At 42.7% G+C, this 21,286-nt stretch overlaps 1 protein-coding gene across 4 annotated transcripts in view; it reads right to left on the reverse strand.

Annotated features, from left to right (window-relative positions):
- The window catches only part of RBM6 (RNA binding motif protein 6), a 142,032-nt gene extending 123,480 nt beyond the window's left edge, over positions 1-18,552 (reverse strand). For 3 of the 4 annotated variants that reach the window (XM_053293811.1, XM_053293810.1, XM_053293808.1), the window contains exons 1-4: positions 18,432-18,552; positions 10,374-10,473; positions 3,681-4,977; positions 3,101-3,190 (exon numbers count right to left, since the gene is read on the reverse strand). In XM_053293811.1, coding sequence (XP_053149786.1) covers positions 3,101-3,190; positions 3,681-4,977; positions 10,374-10,417 — 1,431 coding nt within the window. In that variant the 5' untranslated portion in view covers positions 10,418-10,473; positions 18,432-18,552. Of the gene's footprint in view, positions 1-3,100; positions 3,191-3,680; positions 4,978-10,373; positions 10,474-15,772; positions 15,874-18,431 lie in introns of those variants that run through there. The other variant, XM_053293809.1, reaches the window with a different exon arrangement.
- Positions 18,553-21,286: the final 2,734 nt, after the last annotated feature.

Below are 21,286 nucleotides of genomic sequence, written 5' to 3' on the forward strand. Positions count from 1 at the left end.
AACGCTAAAGAGGGGAAGTACTGAACTAAAAGTTGAGGAGAAAAGGGAAGGAGAATGCAGTACTTGCGAAGCGTCTAGCAAGGAAGAGCTCAGCGATGTGTCTTCGATTGCAGATGAAAAAAGACTGGAGAGGGAAGCCTATGCAGCCGCCTATATACCGAAGGGGCGGGGTTACCGCCAAAAAGCAGTTCTCAGCTTGGAAGCTCCGATGTGGTCTCTGCACAGGCACAAAGCCCATTCGTGTAAAGCACAGAGACCACATCAAAGACTCACCAAAGCCACACAGAAACAACTCCGGGATGCAAGTCATCTGTTAACTCTTTCCCCAAAGACTAACTTGTATATCAAACAGGCTTCACTTGAAACAAATCAATAGGATCACCTGCAGGATCTCAATTGTGCAAAGGATGGATAGTGTAATCCTCATACACATCCTCCCCAAAAATGTCAACATTCTTGAAGACACAGTTCTTCCCAGAATGGTCAGCATGAGTGTCTGCAGAAGGGCTTGTGCTCTTTGAAATAAAGAGTCTATCTCATTTTTCTCAAAGCAACTAATGGCTGCTTTGGCAAAGAATCTTATTCTTTTTAGCCACTCCATTCACAAAAATTTGCAAGTTCTCAGACATATCACTTTGTTCCGACAGCATCAAGTATTTCCTGCAGTGGAATAGGGCGATTCCTCAACTTTCCTTTTGAGGATCCTAACCAAGGACTGACTGAAAATGTCCATTACGTGTTTAAATTCATTAGTCTGAAATGGTTTGACCAACTGAATCAACATTTGTTCATAGATATTACGATCTTGTAATTCTGTGGTACTGGAGTTAAAGACAACAAGGAGGTATGACACCTTTGTCAAGCTCCTGAGAATACAAGCTGCCATCCTCCACCTCACTGTTATGCTTCAGAAAGTCATACCCCTCCACATCTCATCACAAATCATTCCTGCCACAACCTTATCAACATCATGTAGCATGACTTGACATCAAGATAAAACAAACCAGTGCAACAAAGACAACATTCATTTTAAACTGAGGAAAAAAGAGCACTTTCACTGTGAATGAACTGTGCTTCTTCTGTATCAACATCCTCACCTTTAAAGTCAAACAGCTTAACTCACAAGTCATGGGCAAACTGCCTATTTTTCTCTATGCCACCAGTTTGTATAATACCCTTAAACCCACACTCCCAACAAAACCAAAGATCATGCCTCAAATCTAACAAATGCCATTCAATCAATATAATAATCATTAGAAAGTGATGAAAAATTCTCATACCCCGCCATGGCTATAACAAGACAAAGAATGCCCTTGTTTTGGACATAACCATGCTTGCATGCAACAAAGTTCTGCCACATAACCCCTTACAGAATGCACTACTACAGAACTTCTTGACAGCTTTTTCACCAGCTCCATAAAGAACTAAACTGGGCAATGACCTCATCCAACCAATCAGCACAGCCAACAAAGTGGTTCAAAACATATAGATTCTACACTCTTTAAAGCATAAAAATACCACACTATGTACAACTAAAGCCTCTCTCATTAGCCAAATACAAAAACAAGCTGACAAATTTACTAAGCTAGGTGAAAGAAAAGGGAGGTTACACCTTCCTTTTTTGTAGCAGTGGGGTTCTTGAAGACCTTCTAAAGCAGGGATTCTCAACGTTGGGTCCCCAGATGTTATTGGACTTCAACTCCCATAATCCCCAGCCCCAGCGGCCTTTGGTTGGAGATTATGGGAGTTGAAGTCCAATAACATCTGGAGACCCAACGTTGAGAATCCCTGTTCTAAAGCTTAGCTGCTCTTTACTGCAGCCACCTGAGAAAGTGAGCTCATTCTTGAGATGGAGGAGAGATAATAGAAGACACTAATGAGCATGTGCAATGGCATAATGATCCCCACCTCCTATAGAAAATAGAAACACAAAAGCACTTTTAACAAAACTAAAAAATGCAAGGGCCAGGTCTGGCCAACAGCATCTACTTCTACATTCTCTGGAATCAACACAACAGACCCTGCAAGTAAAAATGATCCAAGCACTAAGAAAATTGTTCCCCCAAATAGGTGTTTGAATTAAGCCTGACCAGGAGCTGTCAAACAGATTAAAAAAAAATTAGCTTATGTAAGGGATCATAGCTAAGCTATTTTTCATCCTTTTCTCCTTATATTTCACATGGACAATCTTCATATAGGCCAGCCCTAACATGGGAAATTCTGAGCTAATTTGGCCCTTATAATATAACCTTAAAAATGTAATGCTCCCTGCATCCTGTTCATAACCCTCAACAAAGGAGTGCTGACAGGGACTCCATAATACAGATCAGCACAGTGTGTAGCTCATGAAGTTCACTAACTGGCTTCACTCCAAGCCACTACTTCACATCTGGCTCTACCAGTCCCTATTTGGCACCTAACTCTGACTGGAAGGGTCCTAGTAAAAAGCCAAGCTAAATGCTACAAACTTAAAAGAACCAAGTGCTTTTTAAATGAATATATTTTGACTATCTTCTTTAGATGTAAAGTAACTGCAGTTGATTATTAGGCATTACAAGAATTTAAGGCAAGCCATAAGAGAGGTGGCAAAGGATTATGACCACAATCCTACCTTGTCTCTAGTTACATCAGCACTGATTTGTCTCTAGGGTGTTCTAGTATAACACAGCATGCAGAATGTGTGTAACATATTTTTTCCAATAATCTCTTAGAAAAGCATACAACAGAGCCCCCATTCATGTTTAGAATGAGAGGTATTGTGCTTTGACAATAATATCAAAGGCCATTATGTCATATAGACACTGCAGGGCAGATCCACTAGGTAGAACTAGATAGTTAGCATATTGCTAAATTAAAAACATAACTATCTTAGTATCCCATGTGAGGAGAATAGTTTATGTTTACTAATAGATAAACTAGAATAAGGGTTCCCAATCTGTGGTACTCCAGATGTTGCTGAACTACAACACCCATCATCCCCAGTCACAATAAATTGTAGCTGGGGGTGATGGGAGTTGTAGTTCAGCAACCTCTGGAGTACCACAGGTTGGGAACCCCTGAATAAGAATTACGTTTTCGGGGGGAGGGGGGGCAGACTTACATCATCTTTTGTGGCAGTTTCAGGCACTCTTCCTAGTCGAATCAGCTTGCTTGGTTTTTTATCTTTGGCGCAAGTCCTGTAATCCTGGTCCTTCAAGATAAAAATTAAAGAGAACTTTAATAAAACTGAAGACAGATAATGATTCAAACACAGTGATTCAAAAATGTGCAAGTTCACTAAAAACTGTGCAGTATGGTTTAAGACCAATAGTACAGTAGATTAGTTTCATCAGATCTTCAGTCCTAGAGGTGTTAAATTGTAACTCATAGGTAAACCATTTTCTTTGTCATGTTTAACACATTTGTGAAAGAAATGAGGATAATTTCAATTTCTAGGAAGTAAAGCTGTAAGATTTGAGGGAATTTAGAAAAGAAAATAAGTGACTTGAACAAAATTTGGAACATTATAGAAGATCTCTGTGGTCCTTAGTTGTACTTTAACAGATACGGAGAGGAGGAATAGAATTAGGTAATACTGAAAGCTAGAACACGTGGCATTTAGTTAAACTAAATGGCACTCCATATTCTTCAGAACGTTTAGGAAACACTTATACACACCAGCTTTTCAATAAGCCACATACCTGAAGTTCTGGTGGAGAATCCTTGTATGATTTTCCTTCTGCAAATGATTTGCCATGCTCATAATCAAAGATTTGATTTCCTGGCAGGCGATGATCTACATCTCGATATTCAATGCCTCTGTAGTCTGTATCCTGCCTTCCAAGGAAATCCAGATCTTCTTCATTCACTCCAAGACCAGAAGATTCAGATACTTGCTGCTCATCCCCAGGAAACTCCTGACTGCTAACAAAGGCTTGAGATGGCTTATCTTGCTCCTGAAGAGTAGGAAGAGGACCACGGCTATTTTGGAACTCTACTGAAGACTCTGTTTCAATATTTGGTCCTTTGGGTTCTTCGTCTCTGGCTCTTGGCTCTGGATGTAGAAATTCTTCTTTTTGAGTAATGGAAGACCTCTCTCTACCAACCGGGACAACCTCTTCAAGCTCGCATTTTCTATCTGCAGGCTGACTGTGTTGGAAGTCTACAACATTTGGGTCCAGAGCAGGCATTTCCCTGTCTGTGAAATCCAGAGGTGGCGGCACCTCTCTCCCCCTAAAATCCTGATCGGCCTGGGATTTTGACCTATTTCTAAAATTTGGATGTGGTACTTCCCTGTCCCTAAAGTCAAGGTCAGCTGCACCCATACCCCTCAGATCCATATCAGGCATTTCTCTTTTCCTAAAATCGGAATAAGGCTGCTCTCTGCTGCCCCTATAATCCTGTTCAGACATGTCTCTTGCTCTAAAGTGTGTATGAGAACCATCTCTATTTCTGAAGTCTAAATCAAATGTTCCCCTACCACGAAAATCTGATGGGGCATCATCTCTGTCTCTGTAGTTCATATTATGAGCTTCCCTATCCCTGTAATTCATACGGAATGTATCCCTGTTCCTGTAATCCATAGGAGGAATGTCTCCTCCACTATAATCCATAGATTGCCCTTCCCTATCTTGGAAATCTCCTGGATACATCTCCCTGCCTCTAAAGTCTGGAAGGAGTGGCACCCTGCTCCTGAAATCCAAATGTGTATCCTCTCTATTCTGAAAGTCAGGTGGAAAATCTCTACCTCCAAAATCATGTAAATGGCCCTCCCCACCTCTAAAGTCACTATGCGGTCCATCTCTACCTCCAAAGGTGAAAGCAGGTTCCTCTCTGTTGGCAAACTGAGGATTGAGGATGCCTGGGAGTCCCTGGATATCAAAAGGAAGTGATTCTCTGCCAGAGAAGTTGCCAGAGTGTCTTTCTTGAGCAAGACTATCAAGGGGAGGAGAGTAATCCCTGTTCCACCCGGGAGCAAACCTTTCTTCTTGGCTCCCACTGTAGAAATAAAGACAGTGTTATTCATAATGTCCTTCGTCTGCAATCTACACATCAGCATGTTCTTCTCTAAACTTTTTACAGAGTTGTTCAACAGATCCGCAGAAGATATTGATGTTTGGTAGTTTAAGAAGAGGTAGTATACGACAGATGTGATAAGTAAACTTGTGCACTCCCATTTCACAATAACTCCCAGGAGAATACAATATGGAATACCTGAAATATTAATGAATTAATGAACGTAACAATCTACATAGTCTCAAAGTACATGCAACTGGAACGTTTCAGAATTCTCAGTTTAAGAAGCCACCATAACTGTCTTTCATGATCCTTCAAACAATGAATCTGCATTATTTCTACCACCACCGTTGAAATAATTTTCTCTTAGGTTTTCTTCTCTTTGGATAGTAGCCCAAGTGCTCAAAGGGTGAGCAAAAAATGGTCTGCTTGTATCATGGAAAAGGGCGACTTTCACCTACCTCTCCTTCCATATGCAACGCCCTCTGCCCCCCTCAAAATCTGCTTCCAAGGGTTGGGTGGCTCTCCAAAGTAGGATGGTATATGGCATGGGGGGAGAATTAACAAAAGGGGGAAAATAACTTCCCTTTGCACAAGCAGAACTTCTGCTCATACTACAAACACTCTGAATACAATCCATGAAATAGTATCTTATGTAATGCAGTAATTAATGGACTGCATTAGTATACATCAACAAAACAAGTTACTGTACACTATCCTAAACAGAATCGCCAATACTCTTGAGTTTTTAAGAAACTTATTTTTATTATATAATAAAAACATTCTAAAGAAATATATAAATAAGCCAAAGAAAAACGATGCTTCAGAAATGTGCAGAAAAATCTAAGACAGAATACTGTGTTGAGAGCACTCTTTTAAATAATGTTCTCAAAGATGAATATTCTGCCAGATGGTCTGAAGATTCTTATTTTACCTGTAATACAAAGCTCTATCCTTGGGGGCACAAGAAAAACAAGTTACAGTGAAGAACATGCTCAGGAGATTCTGTTCCAATTGGTCTACTTCAGACACTATATGGAATCATAGCTAAAGTTCTACACAACATTCATGAGGCTCAGGCTTTCCCAAACCTCTCCCCTTTGTGCATGAGTGGAGGACATTTTAAATTGTCCTGTTTTATAATCCTGTTTCATAGCCTGGCTTGTTTGCAAACTCTGATTAGAACAAACTGGGATTTGGTAAGTTCAGAACATAAGAACAGCCCTGCTGGATCAGGCCCAAGGCCCATCTAGTCCAGCATCCTGTTTCACATAGTGGCCCACCAGATGCTGCTAGAAGCCACAGGCAGGAGTTGAGGGCATGCCCTCTCTCCTGCTGTTACTCCCCTGCAACGTGGTACAGACACCACAGCAAATCCTGCTTTGCTCTATACCAGGACCAGAAGTTTAGAACTCCCCCCACTTGTGCCCAAAGGTGAGCAGGAAAGCACACTGAACATCACATGCAATGAGGATGGTTCCATTGACATCTGAAGCAGGCCAATGTCATTTTCAAACCTGCTGAGAAAATAAAGACTTCCAGAGAACTATTTTCCTAGTGCACAATGATCACAGGAATATGAAAAATATTCCAAAAGATAAACAATTATGCTTCAGATTTGATAAAGCAGCTCTAAACAGTCAGCATGCTTTTAGTTTTTGTACTATTTTCCCCATCATATAGGAGTAGAAGTTTCTCAGGTTACTGAACCACAATGATTCTGTACATCTGTTGATCAGACACAGCAAATTCACTCAAAGAATCGCCCAGTCAGATATACAGACAAAACAAAAGGTTTTAAAAAAAAACAAAAACACCCACCCACCACATTATTACTTTAAATTTCTTCTCAACAGCAGCCAATAATGCTGTATTTGTATTCTTTTTAGTATGCCCTTCATATACATCCTTTCCTAAATTAGGAAAAATATCTAATCCTGCTTCTGTACAGTCGATATTTCTACCCTGCTCACATCCATCTGTCCACTAGCTTAATACAGCACCATAGAGATGCAGTGCTTATGGATGTATAACATTACAGAAACATGACAATATTTTACAACCCTATTTCAAAGAGGTCAAACCACCCAAAATAAGTAATGCAACAAGTGGTCAGTATAGCTATTGGTTTGTCACAGCACATCTAAGGAGGCATCATCTGCCCCTCAATAGGATTATAGAATGCCCTGGTTTGCATAAATATTATCTGTAAAAAATAAAACCCAGCTGCAGGGGGCTGAGTTGTCATTTCCTACATTGATTCCCACCCTTATCTTAAAATAGTCTTGAGAGATCATCATGATACTAACACACTAAGATTCAAAGCATGCAGATGTCTTCACTGAAAACTAACAACTGTTCCATTAGTTCATACAACAGAGCCCCACAAAACATGTACAAAGTTGCTATCACATAAAAAGAGAAAAGCAGGAGTACAATAGGAATGTTCAGATATCAGAAGGTGTGAAAATACTGAAGGACATTGCAGCTGTAAGAGGCTAAATGAAATCTCTGGCTCGGTCTTCACAGTGGATAACACTGGAAAGACACTCACATGAACCATTGTTTTCAGGCCAGTCACCGGGACCAGATGGCATTCATCCAAGAATTATTAAATAACTCAAATGTGAAACTGCTGATCATCTAACAGAAGTGTGCAACTTATTAAAATCTTCCTCCTCACCACAAGATTGCAAACTAGCCAACGTAAAACCATACTTTTAAAAAATGGGATCCAGAGGAAGCTGGGAAATTACAGGCTTATCAGCCTAATTTCTGTCCCAAATACTAGGTAAAACAGCATTATTAAAGTTAGAATTAGTTAAATAGATAGATAGATAAAATAAACATAGAACAAGCCTTGCTGAGGATGGTTCAGTGTGGCTTCTGCAAAGGAAAAGCCTCTCTCACCAATCTTGTAGAATGCTGGAACTGCAGAGTGTAGGTGATCAAATTCACTAACTACTTGATTTACAAAAAGCTTTTGACAAAGTCCTCACCAAATATTATTGAGTAAATGAAGCAATTACAGAATACAACAGATCCTATTAATGGCTCTCAAGGATCCTACAGATTGTTGTAACTTGTTAAAGATAGCAGAGAGGTCAAATAAATACATTTTTCAGAATGGAGGAAAAGCAGCACTTGGATCCCCCAAAGATCAGTGGGACCAGTGCTATTTAGTGCATTCATAAATTATCTGGAGATAAACAATGAGGTAGTCTTGTTGCAGGTGACCCCAGTTTACTGAGGACAATGAAATCCTGAGCAGCCTGTGAAAAATATCTAGGCAGATCTCTTGAAAGTGGGTGAATATGCAATGAAACGGCAGACAAGATTTGACATAAGTACTCATACAAACATCATAAGTGATGTTTATTGGAGCAAAAATTTTAAAAATGCCAGTTTCATTTAAATACTGATGGGTTCTTAATGGACACAATGGAGGGAAGTAAGGAGTGGGGTCCCCCAGGGGTCTGTATTGGGACCAGTGCCTTTTAACTTATTCATAAATGATTTAAGTTGTGGTAAGCAGTTCCGTAGATGACACTAAATTATTTAGGGTAGTGAAATCCACAACAGATTGTGAGAAGCTCCAAAAGGATCTCTCCAAACTAGGGGTGTGGACAACGAAAAGGCAAATGCGATTCAATGGAAGCAAGTGTAAAGTGATGAATATTGGGGCAAAAAACCCAATTTCACATATACACTGATGAGGTTCTGAGCTGTCAATGAGTGACCAGGAAACAGATCCTGGGGTAGTGGTAGACAGCTCGCTGAAAGCATTCTCCATGTGTGGCAGCTGTGAAAAAGGCAAATCCTATGCTGGGAATCATTAGGAAGGGGATTGAAAATAAGAATGCTATTATAATGCCCTTTTACAAAACTATGGTATGGCCACATTTGGAGTACTGTGTAGGCCACATCCGGCCTCAGAGGCAAGATGCTTCTGAATACCAGTTGCAGGAAGAACAGCAGGAGAGAGGGCATGCCCTCACCTCTTGCTTGTGGGCTTCCCAGAGGCATCTCGTAGGTCACTGTGAGAGATAGGATGTTGGACTAGATAAGCCTTGGGCCTGATGCAGCAGGGCTGTTCTTACAGTTCTGGTCACCGTATCTTAAAGAGGACATTTAGAAGTGGAGAAGGTACAGAAGATGGTAACCAAAATGATTAGGAGCCTAGAGCACCTTACTTATGAGGCAAGGCTACAGCATCTGGGGCTTTTTAGTTTGGAAGAGAGGCAGATAGAGGGAGACATGATAGAGGTGTATAATATTATGCATGGAGTACAGAGAGCAGAGAAATCTTTCTCCCTCTCGCACAACACTAGAAACGGGGGTCAATCCCATGTTTGGGATCGACTGAAGGCCAGAAAATGTAGGACCAACAAAAGGAAGTACTTTTCCCACACAGTGCACAATTTATGAATAGAATTCTTTGTCATGGAATGTGGTGATGGCCACTAGCTTGGGTGGCTTTAAAAGGGGCTTGGACAAATCCAGAGGACAGGTCTATCTATGGCTATTTGTTTGGTGGCAATAGGCCTCCTCCAGCCTCAGAGGCAAGATGCTTCTGAATACCAGCTGAAGGGGAGCAACAGCAGGAGAGAGGGCGTGCCCTCACCTCTTGCCTGTGGGCTTCTCAGAGGTGGGCCACTGTGGGAAACAGGATGCTGGACTAGATAGGTCTTGGGTCTGATCCAACAGTGCTCTTCTTATGTCTGTGACTACACAAAATCTTATCATGCTGCACAGTTTACTGAAACCAACTCACTATTGTCCTTAGCTCCTGAAAAGACCATCAACAGCTTGAAACAACAATACTTAGTAAATCTTATGTAATTTTTTTAAAATATTGTAAACCACTTTGGGTGTCTTGATCAAAGAAGAAAGGCAGTATAAAATGCTACAAATGAATTTATATTTTCTTATCCCTTTTATTATGTAAACCATTTTTAGATTTATTTATTTATTTATTTTGTTTAAAAGCAGTATCAATAGTGTGGTCAGATTTGAAATACTGTGTACACAGTCCTGGTCATCTCCAAGTCAAAACACGATTTTGTAGAAACAGAAAAGATAAAGAAAAGGGCAACCAAAATGGATTACAGCATTTTCCCTACAGGGAAAGACAAAATCATCATGTATGTATGGAAGCATGTATGTATTTAATAAAAAGGTAAGGGGGGTTGGACATGATAGCATGTTAAGAATTATGAATGGTATGGAAAGAGTGGTGGAGATGGAAAGATTTTTCTCAATTCTGAAACGCAAGTGCATTCAGTGAAACTATTCATTCAGAGCAGACAAAAGGAAGAACGCAGCATGTAGAACAATGGGGCCCACAAAGCACCATATATTTTTGTTATAATACTTACCGGAAAGGACCCATTCTGTTGGCTGGCCGAGGGTTTCCCCACATTTTGCCTGTGATAAGCAACTCAAAAGTGAGTGCTTTCCGTCGTTAATTTGCAGCCTCTAAGAGATAAAAACAACACAGTAAGTCAAATGAAATGAAAACTCATTATCCAAAGAATGCTACCTTTTAATCTTAAACCATCCATTTCCATTAAAAGACCCTGACACTGCAAGATATCAGTTACAAGCTCAGCAGCAGCCATCCCACAGCAAAGGAGGAAGATCACTCTGGCATGTGGCCGAAGCCTTAGAATTTACCTTTGCCCGTCCCAAGAGGGCAGCTGCCTTGCTGGCCTTTTCATACCCAGCTTGGCTGGGGCAGAGAAATGGCAAAGGTTGAGCGACGGCAGAGGGTTTTTAAAAGCTTTTGTCAGAGCTTTTTGCCTTTCCCTTATCCACTGAAACAGGCTCCTCAAAAAGGGAGCCTGTTAGCACATCCGTAGCCAGCGAGAGCGCCACTGGGAAGGAGAGGAGGAAGGGACAGAGTGAACACCTCACCCCTCTTTTTCTATAATCAAAAATCTTTTTTCTTTTTTTTAGGGTAGAGTAAGATAAAAGTGGATTTCACCAATCCAATGAAGAAAGGGTGAAGAAATGAAGGCTGGAGGCATGGGAGCAGGAGCTCCCTCACAGCACACCTCTTTTGGAGCAAGACAGAAAAGAAACTGGGAGGGTCCTGCTCCTGCTGGATGAGGCCAGTTTGTTTGATCAACATAAAACCTTCCTATCTCTGGAGCAAGTAGGAGACAAAAACCCACTGTAGGAACGATGACCTCCTTCAGTGTAAAAAAGCCATGTTCCAAATAACTGCAGCCAGAGACCAGCACAGCAGTCAAAGACCAAAGATGCAGGAGAACAAAGCTGCCTTTGCCTGTCTGAAAAGGCAGACAAGGTTGGAAGGAAGAGAACAGTCATAGGTAGGGGTGTGCACGGAACCGCGGAGCTGCGGTCCGGCACTTGGGTGGGGGGTTCCAATAGGGAATAGGGGGGGTGTTACTCACCCCCTCAAGAATGGCACCGTATATTATAGAGTAAGCGGGCGGCATACCTTCCTGCCGCCCGCTTCATTCCCCCTCCTCTCGGCGCGGCTGCAGTCAGTCATTGCAAATAATCTTCTTCCTCCGTTTTGAACATGCAATCGGGCGGCAGGGTATCATCACCCAGTCCCTGCCGCCCGGCTCTTCAATTCTCCCGGCTCGGCTGGCGGCCGCCCCCCGCAGCCCGAAGACCCCTGCCGCCCCTTCCCTTCCCATACTCAACGGGTCGGCAGGAGAACTCCCCTGCCGACCCGTCCCCTTCGCCCGCTGAGCTGCAAATGGCTTCTAGGAAGCCTTTTGCGCGCCTGCGCAAAAGGCTTCCTAGAAGCCATTTGCAGCTCAGCGGGCGAAGCGAGCAGACGGCAGGGAGTTCTCCTGCCGCCCGCTCTCCACTCTCCGCTCTAAAGTGGAGAGCGGGCGGCAGGAGAACTCCCTGCCGTCTGCTCGCTTCGCCCGCTGAGCTGCAAATGGCTTCTAGGAAGCCTTTTGCGCAGGCGCGCAAAAGGCTTCCTAGAAGCCATTTGCAGCTCAGCGGGCGAAGGGGACGGGTCGGCAGGGGAGTTCTCCTGCCGACCCGTTGAGTATGGGAAGGGAAGGGGCGGCAGGGGTCTTCGGGCTGCGGGGGGCGGCCGCCAGCCGAGCCGGGAGAATTGAAGAGCCGGGCGGCAGGGACTGGGTGATGATACCCTGCCGCCCGATTGCATGTTCAAAACGGAGGAAGAAGATTATTTGCAATGACTGACTGCAGCCGCGCCGAGAGGAGGGGGAATGAAGCGGGCGGCAGGAAGGTATGCCGCCCGCTTACTCTATAATATACGGTGCCATTCTTGAGGGGGTGAGTAACACCCCCCCCGTACTCCTTTAGAACCCCCCACCCGAACCAAAACCACCCGTGTCCGGACCGGTCTGGAGGCCTTTAGAATGGCCTCCAAACCGGTCCGTTCACATCCCTAGTCATAGGGAGAATGGGCCACAGTCTACAGCATGGCTGCACAACTTTGTCCCTCCAGTTGTTGTTGGACTATAGTTCCCATCATCCCCAGCCACAGCGGCCAACAATGAGAGATTATGCAAGTTGTAGGCCAACATCTGGAGAAGGGCCAAAGTGGTGCAGCCCTGGTCTAGAAGAATTATCAGAGGAGGTCCTCCTGTCCCATGCAATGACAACCAAGCCTCCCTTGGTATCGGCACACAGAACACTGATCTTGTGTGGTAGGCAACAGCCTGAGGAAAAAGGTGGTCATTCCAGATACTTGAAGCCCAAGCTGTTGAAGGTTTCAAAGGTAATCACCAGCACCTTGGATAAAACCCAGAAACAAACTGGCAGCCAGTGGAGCGCTTTAAGCATGGGAGTAATATTGGTTACAATATCACAATTTCACATTGTGGTTCCAGCAAGAACCTTGGCAGCAATGTTGAAGTATCCGGGTTCTTCCCATGGGCATGTAGAGCGTGCTGCAGTAGTTCAAATGCAACATGTCTAAGGCATGGATAGCCAGACCTGTTCTCTCCAGGAATGGGTACAGCTGGCATACTAGCCAAAACTGAGCCATGGCTACAACCTGAACATAAAGGAGCAATGTCATGTTCATGAGAAGAACCAAACTGCAGGCCTCCTTCTTTGGATTAACAAGGTGACAATCCAATCCCAGATCAAGCTTTGAGTCTTAAGAAAGCTTGATCTGGGATTGGATTGTCACCTTGTTAATCCAAAGAAGGAGGCCTGCAGTTTGGTTCTTCTCATGAACATGACATTGCTCCTTTATGTTCAGGTTGTAGCCATGGCAATCATTTGGCAATCTGAGTCTTGTTAGTCCACATAAAACCCTTGGTGGCCTCCAAGTCTCTGTTCGGAGGCTTCACTGAGATCAGAGGACTAAGTGAGAGATTTGAGAGTCATCAGCATACTGGTAGCACTTCAGACCATATCTCCAAACAAACTTTCCCAGTGGTTTCATGCAGATGTTAAACAGCATGGACGACAGCATCGAACCATGCAGAACCCCATAAGCCAGTGGCCATGGGGCCAAGCAGTAGTCACTCAGGACCACCTTCAGGAATCTCCCCTGGAAGCCAGACTGAAGCCTGTCCAAGATCAGCTTTCCCATCCTCAAAAGGCCATCCAGAAGGATACCATGGCTGATGTTATCAAAAATGCTGTGATCCAGCAGAACAGGGATACACTCCCACTGTAGGTCACCCACCAGGGCAACCAAAGAAGTTTCAGTTCCAAAACCAGGGCAGAAACCAGACTGAAAAGGAACACCACCACCTGCTCTACCACCTTGCCCACCAAGAAACCATTGTAGTTCTCCAGGTTAGACAGATCAAGGGAGGGTTTCTTCAAAAGCGGTCTCACCACTTTCTCCTTGAGGCACAGGTATCCTACCCTCCCTCAATGAAGCATTAACAAAGTAACTCCCATCTGGCAGCTTTAATTAGCCAAGCTGGGCAAAATTCAACACTACATGCTGTCACTCTTGCATCACAGAGAACCCTGTCCACATCCTTGGACTGCAGCAGCCAAAACAAATCCAACAACAAGACAAGATGGTACCTGAGGCAAGTCATCACCTACTGCAAGAGCTCTATAGTCCAGGTCAGAAAGCAAGTGACACAAATTGGTCACAGTAAGCTGTTGAGAGCACCTGCCCATTTTCCCAGGATGTTTAATATAGCAAAGATTTAGCCACTTGAAACAGCTTCACTTTTTCTAATAGACCTTGCTACTCAGAATCAAGAAGTTTTCAATCTGCTCCTACCAGTCAGTTATATTTATTTTAAGATATTTATACCCCGCCACTTCAGTACACTACTGCTTGTAAGCAGGATGGATTTGATTTAAATCAAACTGATTTAAATCATGATTTAAATCACGATTTAAATCACTAGCAGGGTGGATAAAAATCAAAAAAATCCGATTTAAATCAAAAAAATCCGATTTTTTTGATTTAAACCGGATTTTTTTTTATTTAAATAGGATTTTTTTTATTTTTATCCACCCTGCTAGTGATTTAAATCGTGATTTAAATCAGTTTTATTTAAATCAAATCCACCCTGCTGGGGACCAGTGCTGGAGCACCTGGAGAGTGGCAGAGTGGGAGAGCTGAGGTGGCCAAAGTACAGTGCTGTGCTTGATCCTTATTTCTACCCCCCTTCCCCCCGTGGATGTGGGTGAGACAGAGGTGGAGGATTGATTCAGATTTTCTGGTCATTCTTCTGGGCTCCAGAACCTAACCCCTGAACTCCCAATTTCCCATAGACTCAAGGTCTCGTTATTCACAGTTTTGTTATCTACTATTGTAGGCGGGAATGGAACCCCTGCAAATAATGAAGGCCACCAGTATTTCAAACCCAGGATATTTCATATTTGACCTTAGGGCACTATACTCAAGAAAAAAATGTTTAAGAGACAGATACTGAGACTGCTGAACTGGAAAGCACTGACAGATTTGACACAAGTTCTTCTGACTCCAATTGTAACCAAATCTGATCAAATCTGTACAAGCAGAAATTATTTCACATGGAATGTAATACAAACTGAACTCCAGCCTGCATGTATTCAAAATGTGCCTACATCAATCTATAGCTATGAGCCGATTGATCCTCAGTGATTGAATCTCATTTACTTAAATTGATTAGCTCATGTACAGTATCCAATTCACTCCATGAGTGTAATAAATCATAGCATAAAAATACTGGCTAACATCCACTAAATCCTATTGAAATTAATTGAGCTTAAGCTAGTCCTGACTAAATTGACTTATTTCAATGGTGCTTAGCTATGACTAACACCTCTGGATATTGCTCATCATCTTAGCTGTTTACTTCATGAAACTGATAAAGCAGGCTTGCTTAAGAAAGCTCCTGCCTTAATAAAATTGTTAGTCTTTAAGATGCCACAAAACTCTGGCAAGTTCCATCATCAAAATCCTGCTGCAAACAAGAGAAGTGCATGTGTGCTGCTCTCTACTTTATACCATATTCCTGGATAACATTACCTCTTTTCCAAAGAAGCTCCAACAACCTCCTCTATGCTATGTCTTCAAGGACTTCAACATACCCTGTTTCCCCGAAAGTAAGACCTACCCTGAAAGTAAGACCTAGCAGTAATTTCTGATGTACTGCTAATTGCCCTAGTGCATTTTTGGGGGCTAAAATTAATATAAGACACTGTCTTATTTTCGGGAAAACACGGTATATAATCATCAACAAGGAGGGGAAACCCAGTTAGAGTCCCATCCCAAAGATTACTTCTCATATTCTTACAGAAACAACATCAGGATAAGTGTGTTCTTATATATACACATTACAGTACTTACTGACAGACATGGACAATTTAACTAACTGTAGGCCTGCTCCAGAAGCATTATGCCAGTTGAAAATGGAGAACACTCTTCAAGACAAAATACAGTAAGTACAGCTGCAGAAACCAATCTAAGGACATAAGAAAAAGAATGGAGGGGGACTGAGTGGCTCTCCAAAATTAACTCTTTATTCACCCTTTACTGGCCAATAAATTTCATTGCCTCTCATTTCCTCCTTAACATTAATGGATAGAACTATTAACATTAATGGGAACTATTAATTGGTAGTTCTCTTTTCTCATAACTCACATATTCCTTGTAATTTAGTGTGCAAGCCCTGAATAATCCTATAGAGAGCATTCTCCTGGGCTGCAATTGGCAAAAATATCTAGAAAAAAGGTTTCTCTCAATTTGTGGATTATAGCTAAAATCAGTTTTTGTGGATGTAAGGTCATGAATCAAACTCTGACACAGACAAAGTTTAGCTGAAGAATGACATTCACTCTCAAATGTTTCATACCCAGTTCGCACATACAGGACTCACAAAAGTAAGGAGGACAAAAAGAACAAGTTAAAAAAAAATGTGACCACCAAAGAAAAGAACAGAAACAGAACAAAGCATAAAATGAACAATAAGGAACATACAATTAATAAGACTGAAAACCCCTATTTTCCACTTACCATTCAATATATAGTATTTTGAACAGACACAGGACAGCAGGGGCAGTTTCCCTATTAGGCAAGGTGAGATGATGGCCTCAGGTGGCAACTAAGGATACCCTGCCCTGGTTGTCATCTCCACCCTTTCTGCGCATTTCCCCACTCACTGGACCCAGGCGCTGTTCCCTTCTGCTTTGTGTGCCAGCTCTGCTCCCCACTTAGTCTTGATGCCACCCCCTGCCCATTCTTGGTGCATCTACCCACTGTCTGGAAATCCAGCTGGCAGCTGCAGCACCCCACTGGCCTCTTATATGGACTGCTGCTTCACTCACTCTCTCCTGCTGTCTCTCTTGGTGCTGAAGAGATAGTGTGAGAAAGCTTGAGCACTGGTGCTCAGCAAGAGGCCAGTGGAATGCTGCAGTTGTCAGCTGAATCTCCAAACAGTGGCACAGGTACACCTAGAATGTGACACCAGCACAGGGGGAATAAGGGCACCATCAAGGCAATTGAGGCAGGGCAGTATCAGTGCCAATTTAAGGCAAAGTGGCTAGCAAGCACTACCTCTGACATTACCTTCTGTAACATTCCACATGTGTCATACTACTACTTTTCCTTCAGAAAATTCCAAACTGCTTAAATGGAGCTCCCACTGGAGATACTGATCTGACCTACACCTTCTTAGCTTCACTACTGCTACAGAAATTAGGTGATCCCAGCCTAAGCAATGTTTACAGAGGAACAATTTTACTGTCTAACCTGAACAAGAATAGGCACCCACAAATCTACTTGCCAGCTCAACAGGAGTTAATGCCCAGGCCCTCTGGTGAACAGGACACCCAACACCACACAGCTCTTCTCCCCAGAAGTCTCATTTCCAATGTTATTTTTGAAAGGATAAGAAAAAGCAGAAATCCCCTTTGAGCAGTAGGAAAGGGCTCCTCACCCTCTTAATATCCAAGCACAAAGAGATAAAACCTGCTTCTCTTCTAAGCACTCTGCCTGTGGGCCAGAAAGGATTTAGGAGACACATTGTTGGTGGCAAGCACAAAAAATGGTTGGTTAGAGAGCCACTTGTAAATTTGTGGACCCTTGTCAATAAGTCTTTCAATTAGTCAACCAGATCGTCCCAGGAATTCATTAAACGTAAAGACAAGATGCCACACAGCTCTATTTAAGTTATGATTATAGGCCATCGTTCATCTAAAGAGAACAAGGAAATATTGACATTTTTCTGGTTTCCATGCATGTTATTCAACAATGTGAAAAATATAAACAAGCATTTCACTTTGGCCCCATTTATCCTTTCATTTTTTTGGTGCCATGTTTTCCCAGCCTCCACTGGCTCTCTAGAGAGAGTCATTACTATGTTCTCTGCAGCACTGAAACACTCTTGCCCAACAGCTTGACTTGTTGCATGGGCAGAGACACCAGCTGCATATGCTCTATTCTCAAAATCTAAGGCTTTCACTTTGATAATTTTGTTAACTACCAGGGACTAGACTGGGACCTCCTACAGTGTGTTTGGTTTTTTAATTTTACTTTAGATATACAAAATGTGTGCTCTACCAGTACACAGGCCCGCCCATTAAGCTCCCATGAACCTCTAACTTCTACCAACAGCAGAATTCGATAAGAGCATTACCAAGCCACTAGCGCTCCCTCCCATGCCCCAGGGCAAGTATTTCTGTGATTCCGACGCACACATACGCAAAGCCCCACATCTCAAGGTTGTCCTCATCTAACAAATACAGACACAGGAGGCGCGACTACTGTAAGCTTAAAAATCACAGACCTGCGTCTGCAACAGACCACCCCCGCCAGTCCCTCCCGCCCGCCGGCCCCCGGGCCTGACAGCGACCTGCGCGCTTCCAGCTTGTCGCACCGCCTCTCGCTCTGACAAGCACCACCCATCTTCCCCATCTCAACGCAGGGCCGACGAAAGCAGAAAGCAGATGCCCAGCACCGCAGGCCAAGCGCTCCGCACCCAAAAGAGGCTCGAGAGAAAGATACGCACCACAACAAACAGAGAAACAGGGCCGCCACTCCGTGCCTCAACGAAGCCGCAACGCCTACCAAGAGGAAACCGGAAGTTCCGGTACAGTTGACCGCGTGATCCGAGGTACCTCGCGCATGCGTAAAATGGCCCCGCGCTGCTCATTCTATTGCTAGAGTTGGAAATACTAGAATTATTGAATTATTCTATTGCTAGAGTTGGAAATACTAGAAGAGTGATTTACAACAGTCCTACAATGTATTCTACTATTAATACTGCAGGATCAATCAAGGTGGTGCTGAAAGGCTGGTTTGGCTTTCTTGCCAAAAAAAAAAAAAATCTCCCATACAAAACACCGCTCTCAAGTTGCAACAAAGGTCAAACTACCTAAATGGCTCTCTCAGACCCTCTCCCAGTCCATATCTAGCATTCACTGGAATGCAGAAGTGCCCCATTGGTTTGTGTGATCTTTTAACTGTTCAAATAAGCATTTTAAAAATGCATGAAAAGGTACCTTAGTTAGAAGGAGCACCAACTCCGATCTTTGCTGGTACCTTGGGGTGGGGACTTCACTGCTGCCCAGACCACAGCGACACTAAAAATCCTGGATTTCTCCTTATTTTCGGTACTTGCGTTAGAAGGATCCAAGAAGTCAGGCACCTATGTGATTCAATTTACTATGGGTCTATGTTTCTATCATGCTTTAGAAACTGCCTTGCATAAAAAGAAGAATAAAGACAACAGTAGCTCATATGCACAATAGGAAAGTTCTTGAACTACATTTCCCGGGATACTTTGCACGGGTTCCCCGCTGTGCATATTGGGAGCTAGTAGTTTGACCTTAGGTTGAACGTCGTTTCTTAACAAGATTAGTTAGAGCTACAGTGGTAAAGATAAAGAACCGGATGTATTTTAAATTTTTGATGTGCAATCAAGATTGGTGTCCAAATAGGTTTTCCTCTTTCTTCCTACCTATCAATAAATCTTGTTGAATAGATAAAGCCCTCCTAAATGGAAGTTACAACGAGAATATCATTAACAATACCAACATTAAAAGTATTTTGGGGTATTATTTCTTGTTTATACAGTCAGACAGGTGTTATTGACTGGTTTGTTTTATCCAGACATCGAGTCCTTCCCAAGGACCTGGGATGGCTGAATTTTATCATCAATACTGTTCGTTATTATAGATATCGTCGCAAAATATAGGCTGTTCCCAGTAAAGTTGCTTTTTGTAATTGGCTGATGGTGATATTGTTGTTGTTGTTATTGTTGTTATTTTATTAATTTATTAGTATTTGCATACTACTTTTCAACAAAATGTTTTCAAAGCAAAAATAATGATACACTGAAGAATCCTTTAGCTCTTTCAGACTCCAGGAGCTTCAGGGTATACACATGAAGCTCACTAGGGCTGCCATTTTGTGCACACTTATTTGGAGTTGAGTAGTCCTGTAGAATTGTGCAGATGGCTAATTCACACTTGAACACAGTGGGTCATTCTTTCAAGTGAAGAAGGGATCTACCTGCAGATGTCCTTGGAAGTATTTCATGAGAGACTCCCAAAGCTTTTTGAAAAACCAAGTACACAATATCTACCTCCCTTATCTACATGCTTGCTGGCACCCCCAAATAATTGTAAAAGGTTTGTGAGGCAAGGCTTTGCCTTGCAGAAACCATACTGATGCAAAGTTCATTCTTCTATATGTTTGACAAATCTAGCTTTCAATGACTTTAATTTCTCCAAACAGCTGGGGATTTTGCAGGGGGAGGGTACGCTAGGGCTACTATTTTGGAATGACACCTCCCAGCATTCCCAACCACAGTGGCCATTAGTCAGGGATGATGGGAATTGTAGGACAACATCTGCAGATCTGGAGGACCAAAGTTGAGTAGTCCTGTAGAATTGTGCAGATGGCTGGGGCAAGGCAAAGCAGGGGTGGGGTGGGGTGGAGGGGTTATCATCATGACACACTGTGGATTAGAGCCCCATCATGTAATCCAGTTGTACAAGCATAGGGCAGGAGTAGACCCCCATCTGCCTTGTCCCTTGCTTTCACTGTGATGATAGTGGCTTGGATATACAACTTCAGAGTGCAAAGTTTGAGGGAGAAATCACTTACACAGAGGCACATTTCCACCTCAGAAGAACAAAATGTTCCCCTCACCATCATGGTGGTTATGGAAGTGGTTCAGAACAAGGACTATAGTGCTTCTCAGAAGCTTGGTGCAACTTCCTGGCCCCCAGCTGCCCCATCAGGCACCTTGATGATGCCTGCACACCCTCCCTGTCATTCTTAATAGGCATACTATTGATCGATCAGAGGTAAACAAGATATTTGTCTCTAACCCCATTTAAGGATATATATAATGAAAGAAACAATCCTGGATTATTTTGCTGGGCTTTCATAACATTATTTCATAATGCTTTCACTACTGATCTTTCATAAATAAGGGCTGAGCAAAACATTTGTCTACTTGATGTAAGAAACAATCCTAGATTACTTTGTTGAAGTGAAGGAATTGTGTTATTAATCCTCTAGAAGAGTATTCATAAAGTGGCATGTTTAAGAAATAGAAACTATGTTAGTATATCCATTGTCTCCCTTGTATCAATATTTAGATTGTAGGCTCCTTGGTGCAGGGACCTGTTCTCTCATTCTTTGCAGCGCCCCATGTACACAGATGTTATAAATTAAAAGCACTTAAGGGAAGCAGTTTCACAACAGACATTGCAATTCTGTATCTTCAGTCAAGAGACAACCACTGTCAAAGCCTCATCTGCTTACTACTTTGGCATTTTATCTACCTTGGTCAGTTTGCTTCTGCATCAACCATTGAGTGTTGCAAAACGTAATCTTGCAAAATGAAATCTT

This window comes from Hemicordylus capensis, chromosome 2 (genome assembly GCF_027244095.1).
Source record: "Hemicordylus capensis ecotype Gifberg chromosome 2, rHemCap1.1.pri, whole genome shotgun sequence".
NCBI lineage: Eukaryota > Metazoa > Chordata > Lepidosauria > Squamata > Cordylidae > Hemicordylus > Hemicordylus capensis.